Here is an 11,121-nt window from a genome sequence, read left to right as displayed (position 1 = left end):
CCAGTCATACATATATAATATATATTCCATTTCTTATCTTCTGTCATGGGCTATCCCAAGAGACTGGATATAGTTCCCCGTGCTGTACAGTAGGACCAAGGTTATGACTTTGAAGAAGCAGCTGTAGATGTGTCACCTTGTCTTTTCCTTTCCAATGGCTACAAGTAGGAGACTGCTGTTTTACAGAGAAGAAGGAGTCCTGGTCCCATTTGAAGGGAAAATACCCTCTAACCAGGATTACTTGAGCTAAAATGTTACGGGATGGAAAAACAAACTTTGTGTTAAATGAGCAGTCTTTTGAAGTTTACTTGTCACAGCAACTGCATCACCCCAACCAATAAAGTATATCCATTTATCTTAGGGATGCAATCCCTTCCCACCTTTCTTGTTGAAGTATACACAGCGATCTACAACTCGTCACACGCTGGTGTGTCCAATGTGAGTTCTCCTGGTATCTAGGCTATCGAGGTCATCCTCATGCTTCATATTCTCTACCAAATATAAGCACATTCTTTGCACTTCTGGCCTTTCCCTCTTAACAGTAATCCAGCGCTATCCCCCTCAACATCCACTCCAGTTTAGAAACCAGAGTAACAACTTATTCTATCGCTGGCCATTTTCAGTTCAGTTTCTTTCTCATTTCCTTCTTTACCAAGTTATGCTTTGGCTTCCACTGCATAAACTTCTGCTTTCTGGATGAAGATGCATATCGATTCTATTCCTTAAACTCAAATGTATTTCCCCACCGGTGTGAAAGGGAAGCTGATTTCAGTTCTTTCATTAATCTGCTCCTGAGTACAAAAGGAGTTTTCTGTCTCAGCCTCTCACGGGCACTGCCTGACCCACTCAAAGCATCTCAGACATGCTGGAGGAAGAAAGAGACACTTCTTTCCAGTGGGATAACCCAACACAAAGCCCTTACCAAAAACATCTGTTTCCTACCAAAAATTCAGGTAACCAGTTCTAATTATTTAGACCAAGACCTTGTGATTTATGGGTTTTCTTTTTTCCTGTTCTATGAAGAGCCCAAGGTGATCTTTCTAATCTGAGATAACCCACTTAAGAGTATTATAATGTGCATAATAGGCTAACATTAAAAAATGAAACAAAGTGGAGGAAGAATAAGTCAAGGTGAAAAGGAAAAAGAGCAAATGGGCTTGAGAAATATGTAGTACATTGGTTTTTGGTTTTTGTTTTTCTCTTTTTCTTTCTTATTGGAAAGATAAAGAATTCCTGGATTGGGAACATAAGTGAAAGAAAGCATACATTTTGTATAATATCAGTTCCCACATAAAAACGCCCTTCAAATTATCTGATAAATACCAAGAACAAAAAGATTAAGTATAAGTTGAAAAAACTGGCCAATGCTCATCAGCCTCAATCAGTTCTGTCTTTATTATTTAATATTTGTATGCATTTTCTATTGTTTAGGTAATAAATTCCGACAAACCTGGGGGCTTACAACAACACCAATTTATTTTCTTATAGTTCTGGAGATCAAAAGTCCAAAATGGGTTCCACAGGACTAAAACCAATGTATTTGGGTCTAGAAAGGCTCTAGAGAACAGCCCACTCCCTGTCTTTTCCAGCTTCTAGAGCTGCATTTCTTGCTTTTCTTAGCCCATGCATCTGTTTCCATCTCCTGAGACAGCAGCATAACATCTTCAGATGTCTCTCTGCTTCTTTCATCACACGGCTGTCTGTTTCCCTGGTCTATGTTTCACTTATAAGGACTCAGATAAAACAGGATAATCTCCCTATCCCAAGATCTTTTACTTAATTTTGTAATTAAAGTCTCTTTTCCACATAAGTTCTCTTATGTAGGTTCCAAAGATTAGGCTGTAGGTATTTTGGGCAGAGCCATTTTTCAGCCTACACTATTCAGAGATACATTTTATGCATTTTCCCTGACCAGCATTCAGAATATGATACATCGCTTGTTCTTCCTTTTCTCCTCTTAAGTAGTGGCAAAATTACCTTTAAAGATGTTCCCCATCCAAAATCAGAAGTTTAAAGGGAAATGTCTTTGAACCAATCATGGTCAAGGGACACTGATAAGATATGGGGAGCTTTGAGACAGCATCTTTGCTCTCAAAAATTAAATCCAGCTGCCCAGTTTGTCAGTGTCTCTAAAAGACTGTTGGAAGAGAATATATCTACCTTGTTACAAAGTCTGTGAGAACAGACAAGAATAAGAGAATCTACTGTTAAATCTTTCAATTTGGCATTTTTTCCCAAATCAAATATTTTCCAAATTATAATTCGCGTTTCAAGGAATTTGAGTTTGCTCTTCCTGTTACACAGAGTTCCAAGACCTCAATGATTCTCTAGGAGGACTGCCCAATGTTAACTCCTTATTGTACTCAGTCCAGCCCTGTCCTGACCCACATTTTTCACCTACTTCCTCTAATTATCCCAATTCCTTGTTTAGGAACATGGTGCCTTGTGGTGGTGATTTCGTGTATTTTTTGCATGGACTCATTAGCAACCTGTATTTTCTTGGGCATCAAGTGTAAGTACAAAAGAATATCTTCAAAATAATCAATAGATTACATACCACATATAGCTTTCTATACAATTACATGTATGTATATTATTATAACAGAACTTCGTAAGTAATAAATGGGTAAACAAATCAATTAGAAACATCTACATGCACATAAATGATATAAAATAATGGTTTCCTAATTTAAGTCATAGAACATTTATTTGCTATTACTGTCTAGGTACTTGGATTGACAACGTTCATTGTTCAATTACATGTTGTTTAACTCAAACCTAAAGCCATAGGTCTTTTTGGGGAAAATAATGCAAATAACTGCTTATGTTATGATTTCATTTGTGTATCATGATCTGATGCCAAAGTATGCAGTTTGAAATATTTCAGCATATGCCCTTCCTTTTCTAATACACATTTGTTCTACACTTGACTAATGACGATTATTTTAACGTGAGTTTTTCATTTTATAGTCGGCAAGTTACAATTTAATATGTTTAATGCAAACATGAAAACTTTACTCTGGCCATATTTAACCACATTTCTTTATTCTTTTCAGCCCCAGTTTGAGACATGTTTCTATATCTAGCAAGTGAATTTTTATAAAATGTAATGATTACAGCACTGTAGGTCCTAGAAAAAGGAATAAGACCCTTTATTATCACTCGTGCTAGCACTAAGAGATATGCTTAGAAAGACAGAGATGAAGATTATTGTATGGATAATTCTTATTTCTGGTATGCCTTGGCAAAACATTTTTCTATCTAGGAGGAATTATCTGGTGAGGGAGAATTATGAGTTCTGAAACGAGGCGGAGAAGGATTCAAGGTTTGCTTCCACAAAGTACAAGAAACTTGACCTTGCTTATGTTAGCTCCGAGCTTATTTTTTTGGTAGTTCCGAGAGGAATATTTTAATAGTTACTCAAAAAGGGATTGTTACCTTCTCTGTCTCCTCAAATAAAATTTCATAGCCTAGCATAAATGTTGGAACTTCCAGAAAGCTTTCCTTATCTCATCCTATCCTCCCTCTGTACTTTATTTTATATATATATATATAAAATGTATGGTGCATTTTTAAAGAAATTCACAAATATCCATTTATCAAACAGATATACTAGAAGCAGATTGGCAATGTTGAAAGCAAACTACCAGATAAGGCAATTAACATATAATAATTCAATTTCTTCTGTAAAACCTGGTGACTTCAAATGAGATATTTCCAAGTTCCATTCCAACCATAAGAATCCATATTTAACTGACATTGCAAATATCAAAAGATAAGGTTAGGTATCAACTCAACTGTATATAACAAATTTCAACATTAATTTATAAATATTAACTACTGGGGATAAGACGATAAAGGAAACGAAGTACTAAAAACACTTTCAATTTAAAGCAAAATCACAGAAGATGCAACATCTTGAGACAATGTTGTCAAGTGAATGGAATATAGAATTTATTTTTTACATAAAAATAAATCTATAGGAATTCTCGTTGTGGCTCAGTGGTTAATAAATCTGACAAGCATCCATGATTGTTCATCTGTACCTTTTATCATATCCTTTAATAAACTGGTAAACTCATTTCCCTGTCTGTGAGCCACTCTATCAAATTAATTGAACCCAGGAGGGAGTCATAGGCACCTCCAATTTGTAGCCAAATCAAACAGAAGTGGTGGGTAACCTGGGGACCTACTTCTTGCACTGGCATCTGAAGCAGGGAACAATCTTAAGGGACAGAGTCATTAATTTATGGGATCTGGTACTATCTCCAGGAAGACGGTGTTAGAATTGAATTAGCTGGTGTTATGGAAAAGGGGGATAGGGGGAGTTCCTGTGGTGGCTTAGTGGGTTAAGAATATGATGTAGTGTCCATGAGGATGTGGGTTCAATCTGTCACCTGGTTCAGTGGGTTAAGAATCGTCATTGCTGCAAGCTACAGCCGGCATAGGTCACAGATATGGAGGATCCGGTGTTGCCATGGCTGTGCGTAGGCCAGCAGGTGCAGCTCAGATTCAACCCCTAGCCCGGGAACTTCCATATATTACAGTGGGGAGATGGGGTGGAGGGACCATACATTTCATGACCAGAAGCATCAGACATGCGAGTGTGGTAGTGGTGTAAATGAAAAGGAGACTCACAGGAGAAAGCCTTATAAAAGGAAACTCGGTTTTTCCTATACAATCTACATCAGCATATACATAAGGTAATTTGGAAATATCTAATACAATTTAAAAGCACAAAAACTTTGGCCTATTAATATATCTTACATATATCCTTGCACACATGTGGAACCATGTATAACTAAGGTTCATTGTGGTATTTGTTTCTGTAATACCAAAAGATTACAAATAGTCTAAAAGTCCACAGAGAATTATATGAATACTTACACATATAATCGAGAGAATTAACTTTCTTCTAGTGGATACCATTCAAGTAATCATCAATGAGCGAGGTCAAAAACCTACCATAGCTCCTTCTCATTGAAATTTAGTCAAGTAGGGAGTTCTCCTTGTGGCTCAGTGGTTAATGAACCCAACTAGTATCTATGAGGATGCAGGTTCAATCCCTGGCCTTGCTCAGTGGTTTAAGTATCCGGAGTTGCCATGAGCTGTGGGGTAGGTCAGAGAGGCAGCTCAGATCTGGAGTTGCTGTGGCTCTGGCCACTGGCTACAGCTCCCTTTTGACCCCTAGCCTGGGAACTTCCATATGCTGTGGGCTTGGCCCTAAAAAGACAAAAGATGAAAAAAAAAGAAAGAAATTTATCAAGTAAATGTTTAAAGAACTGTAATGTTTTTAAATACAATAGACTATTGAAAGCATGAGTTAGGCCTGCCTGTGAGCCATCAACCTTAAATGAGTGACAATATCCATTGTGGAAACCATACAAATCCAGCAATTGTCATCCCTCAGCTGCCATTGTCAACACCACTTGAGCTAAAACTTTAATAATATCTGGGATATTGATTAAAGTGTATTTCAAATGAAAGATATTGAAGACCCTTAAGCAACCTGACATCTGGCCATGGAAACCGACAATGAACTATTTGTGACCCTAAGTAGAAGGCTTTTCTCCGGAAACTAGAGTTCTGAAAGTTTCAGTATCTTTCCCTCGATAAAACTGTGCCAGAAACATTTGGTGAAATTCTTTCCCTTTGGTTCTCCATTAATACATCTGAGCATCCTCCTTTTCTTTCTTAAGACAGGTTCCATAAAACTGGTTAAACATCATGGCTTACTTCTTTGTTATATCAAAGCCCTAGAATAAACATATTGGTCACTGGGTTTTTCTTCAATCTTCCTTACCCCATCATTTCAACTCTCTCCATAAGGTGCATTGTTTGTTCTGTTTTACGGAAAACATTTTCATGTTTAACTCAGAATGTTAACATCTACTTGAGGCTTACTATTCTACTCACCTAAAGTCTCAGTACATTCCCAATTAAATTTGGCCAGTGAGATTAATAGACATGAAACAATAAGCAAACAAATGAAGATGGTAAATGATGCAAAGTTAAAAAGAGGAAAGATTTGTAAAAATCGGATTTTATAATAAATTATAAAAAATAAATAGAATTTATTATAAATAAAAAGTTTTATTATGAATAAAATAAAAATAATTTGATCAAAATAATCAGATCAATTATTATAGAAGAGGAACAATTTGGGGAAAGACCTTCTAAAATTAATTTTATCTTAAGCTAATATTTAGAGACCTATTGCATTTGGAAAAAAGCATGTAAATCTTACTGTACTCAGCCTCAAAAGTGCTGAAATTGGCAAGTCTTGCATCATGTAAAACAGTGGGTTAGAGAATTCACCTTCACTGGGAGTGATGCAAGGGGTTCTTTGGAGGAGATGTGCTACTAATAGTTTTGCAGTAACTCTAGTAAAATGTTTATATTCAAAGCTTGTAACTGCAACCCTTGTCCAGACAATTGGATTCAGAATGAAGAAGGTTGTTACTATGTCTTTGAAACTGGAAAATTTGGCACACCAGTAATGAGGATTGTTTAAAAAAGGGCTCCAAGCTTCTACAAATAGACAACAAGGAAGAAATGGTAAACATTGTTTTACGGTTTCATATCATTCTGAAAATACCATATTACCCATTAAAATAAATGACCGATTCTTATAGAATTCCTTGATATTATGTAGCACTGGTATATTTGTAGAAAACAAAAAAGATTTAACACAAAGTAGGAATTAGCATGGCTTGTTTTCCTCTTAACTGAAAAAACAAAAAGTGGGATGGTTATTCAGAAATCAGTGATAATGTGTTAGCTCTATGTCCTTTGTTAATCAAAAATGAGACAGGGTAAGGGAAATACCATTCTGTGATATAATAATCCACTCCAAGCTATGCGTACGTTAGAATTATACATATGTTTTAAATGTATTATTTTCAGTGCTGTAGGGAAGCATAATACCCTTTCAACAATTTTGTAATTATCAAAGAAAAGTAGAAGTATAGAAAGTGAGGTGACATCATGAAATGGAGAGGTCTATGAAAATAAGAATTTTCTAAATAAAATGTTTAACATTAAACTTAGTTTACTAACATCTTAATGAGAAAACAAGAAAAGGTTCCCCTGAAATCATTCTACCATAAATTTGTGAACTGGAAGGCATAGTTACATGTGTCTAGATTTATTAAAAATATGTATCTGCTGTATTCAATAATGAGTCAACGTTCACTTTTATAAAAGTACTAGGAGAACACTTTGTTATGGGTATGCAGTAAAACAAAGCAACTTGGACTAAACTTATTACAATTATGGGTTTGTACTATTTTTGTCTGTGCACATTTAGTGACAAAATTTAGGAGTATTTCTTCTACCAAAATATGCCTACAGTTAAGTGGCTTTTGGAATCTTCTGAATTACTTCTCACCTTGAAATATCCTAGGAAAGACATATACCATCTGATAAATTCTGAATCTGTTAAAACTATTTCGATACTAGATGCTTATTTTTTCCACAGTCCTTAACATCACATTGATCATTTGGCAACAGAGGGAAAAAAGTATCCTTTCTTTTAAAAACTCTCTTTCTCTCTCATTTCTCGAGTTCCAATTATTTCCAAGTAGGCAAAATACTACACTTTATAGTTGATGTAGTTTATTGGTTTTTTTTTTTTTCTATTTTTCCGCCCCCTCCCCCCTGCCAGTTCACTATCAGGTCTTATTTCTTATAGAACTTTATCACTGGCAGCCTAAGGAAGATCAAAAGCAGCTATGGTTACTGGGTGGATCTGTCTCAGGACGGGCCCAGCCAGCCTTGACTTTGGCAAGATGGCTCCTCTCCTTCCCCTGACCTGTAAGTCTCTAAGGGGAGTGTTCCAAGAAGAATTAGACACATGAGGGAATCCAAAAGTTCATTTTATTCTGTACCTTACACTTCCTCCAGGAGACATAACTGGTGTGATCACTTTACAGGCTTCTGACTGGAACCAAGCCAAGATAATTTAAGAGTAGCCACATGGTGTATATGTAGCACATCTTCTTTATCCACTCATCTGTCAGTGGACATTTAGGTTGTTTCCATGTCTTGGCTATTGTGAATAGTGCTGCAGTGAACACAGGGGTGTGTGTATCTTTTTGAATTGTAGTTTTGTGCAGATATATGCTCAGGAGTAGGATCGCTTGATCGTATGCTAGTTCTATTTTTAGTTTTCTGGGGAACTTCCAAACTGTTTTCCATAGTGGTTGTACCAATTTACATTCCCACCAGCAGTGTGGAAGCATTCCCTTTTCTCCATACCCTCTCCAGCCTTTGTTATTTGTAAACTTATTAATGATAGCCATTCTGAGGTCCTGCTGTATAGAAAGCACAGGGAACTGTATCTAATCAGAAAATGATAGAAGATAATATGACAAAAAGAATGTGTGTATATGTATGACTGGGTCACTTTGCTATATATCAGAGATGGACAGAACATAGTGAATCAACTATACTAAGTCTTTCACCTTCTCAGCCCCACAGCCGTTACCCTGTAGCACATTCACGTCAACATTTGAGAGTTTGAATGAACAATATTATATGCAATTATCAAGTACATTTCCTTTGAATTGTTTAATGGATAGAGAGTGCTAAGTGCAAGAGATTATCGTAACCATTAAGCGATTTCCTTCGCAAGCTTTCAGAAAGAACTGGGGAGGCTGGTCAACTCAATCAGATGCCTTCATATTTTGAGAATTAAGAGTCAGAAAAAAGATTCAAAATTAGAGCCTATCTTTGTGTACCCAAGCTAAAAAATAGATGCTACTTGTTGAAATGATATTTATATATTTTATTAAGAGAAAACAGATTTTTTATTGTTTAATTTTTTTATTAAAGTATAGTTGATTTACAGTGTTGTGCCAATTTCTGCTGTACAGCAAAGTGACCCAGTTATACACATATATCTATACATTCCTTTAGTCATAATAGTTCTGTTATTGAAGAAGGAGGACAAAACTACTACAGGAGGGTGACAGACTGAACAAAACAAAAAGCTGTACACCTCTCATTTGATTGTCCCAAAGAAAATCAGCTCAACCTCACACCTAACCTCAGATGCACTGACCTGCTCTCCAGGTCACCAATGCAAGAATGCCAATCAATCAACTAGGCCTATGGAAACCTCCAAAACATATTCCTTTATTCCACAACTGCAGCCTTTGGAAATATTTTATCTGTGAGAAGTATGCATTAAGATCTTCTCTCTGAAAGAAATTTTGCTTGAAGTGATTTCCCTATTATGATAATATTTGCAACAGGTTGTTGGAAAACCTACCACCAGGAGCCAAAGAGCCAGTGCAGAAGTAAACCAGCGTGAGGGCTGTGAAACCAACTACCTGAGACACAAAACCTAGCCTTCATTTACGCTTGGTAAGATTCCTCAATACTTACCAAACATTCATTTGACATTGCTTAAATGAACTCCCACGAATAAAATTGATGTAGAGCGACAGAGGACAAAACCCTAAAGAGCTGAGAACATGCTGCAGAAAAACAATTTCCATTTGTCATTTCTCACTCTCCCTGTCTTTTTTTTTTTTTTTTTTTTTTTTTTTTTTTAATCTAGAATGACTGTAAATTCTACAGAGAAATCTATAAGACACTGAGAAGATGATGCAGTTTTATCTGGCTGATACTCTTAATGTAGGAGAAAATGTCCCAATAAAATGTAGAAAGGAGAGACCCCAGCCATGATGACTAAGCAAAGTCTAGCCAACTGCCCCAACCAGTCCTCCCCCAAGCATCTGCTTCTGTAAATTTGTTTCCGCATCTACTACCTTGCCTGGCGTCACTCCGGTCCAATTAGTCAAGCTTGGACCCGGAAGACGTAGCCCATAAAAGCCTTGTGAAACCCCTCTTCGGGGCTCAGACTCTGGAGAGCGATCTCCTCTGAGCCCGCCGGCGTAATAAACCTGAGTTCTCCAACTCTCCGAGTGCTCGCTTGGTTTCTCGCCGGGTAAAAGAGCTGATCCACTGCAGCCGCAAAGCTGCCGGAGCTGGTACACTACAGCCACGGGGCTGTCGCCAGAGCTGATACGCTGCAGCGCAGGGCTGCTGGGTATCTGCCGTAACATTAATAAATAAATAAATAAATGTGATCTTTTTAAACTCACTGTTTGCCAGGTATTTGTAGGCAGTTGCTGGGTTTCTGGGCATTATGCTATCAGGCCAGTAGGATGGGAGGACAGAGATGAGGACTTTCAAATAGGAAGGAAGACAAGCTGCTATCTGCTGCCTGTAAGACAATACCATTCTTGGAGTTCCTGCTGTGGCTCAGGGGTTGAGGACGTGACATTGTCTCTGTGAGGATGAGGGTTCAATCCCTGGCCTCGCTCAGTGGATTAAGGATCCATCACTGCCATGAGCTCTGATGTAGGTCACAAATTAGGCTCAGATCCTGAGTTGCTGTGGCTGTGGTGTAGATCGGTAGCTGCATTTCTTTCTTTTTTTTTTTTTTAATTTTTGTTGTTGTTGTTGTTGTTGTTGCTATTTCTTGGGCCGCTCCCATGGCACGGTAGCTGCATTTCTGATTCAGCCACTAGCCTGGGATCCTCCATATGCTGTGGGTGCAGCTGTAAAAAGAAAGAAAGAAAGAAAAGAAAAGACAACACCATTCTTAGGACTGTAGAGTTCTATTGGAGAGAGGAACAACCAGAGGTACAAGGAAGTGGAAGAAGTAGTCAGGCTGCTGATATTGACATGCCTCCAGTAAAGATGAGCTATGAGTTCCCATCTCACTGACCAGGCCCACCTCTCACAAAAAAGACTCATGACCTGAATCCTCAAGTTTAAGACTCCAGCACTTTTTTTGTTGTTGTTATCCCTGTGGCTGGTAGAAGTTCCTGGGCCAGGGATCAAACCTGCACCACAGCAATGGCAATGCCAAATCCTTAGCCACTAGGCCACCAGGGAACTCCGAGACTCTAGTACTTTTAACTACATCTCTTTGTGCCTGAATTTCCTCATTGTGAAATAATAACAGAGCTTACTTCAAAATACTGTTGGAGGATGAAACCATTAATATATCTAAATGGCTGAGAATGCACTTTGCATGGAGTTTCACATTCCATTCTCTGCTTGAGTAGAGAGTAAATCATCAGTCAGCTTTAGGCATCAACCTCC

General features: G+C 37.6%; 1 protein-coding gene across 1 annotated transcript; it reads left to right on the top strand.

Moving 5' to 3' along the window:
• Positions 1-756: 756 nt before the first annotated feature.
• Positions 757-9,207, top strand: CLEC9A (C-type lectin domain containing 9A). Its single transcript, XM_085024885.1, is given in 7 exon segments — positions 757-953; positions 2,432-2,518; positions 6,408-6,473; positions 6,476-6,558; positions 7,694-7,815; positions 9,076-9,143; positions 9,146-9,207. Coding segments are annotated over 7 exon segments (579 nt in total). The 5' UTR covers positions 757-862.
• The last annotated feature ends 1,914 nt before the right edge of the window (positions 9,208-11,121 follow it).

Source organism: Sus scrofa, chromosome 5, assembly GCF_054392235.1.
Source record: "Sus scrofa isolate SSC_HxYL_T2T_F1_AM1 chromosome 5, Sscrofa_HxYL_maternal_Yorkshire_Landrace_v2.0, whole genome shotgun sequence".
Taxonomy (NCBI): domain Eukaryota; kingdom Metazoa; phylum Chordata; class Mammalia; order Artiodactyla; family Suidae; genus Sus; species Sus scrofa.
This window is presented reverse-complemented; position numbering and strand designations above follow the sequence as displayed.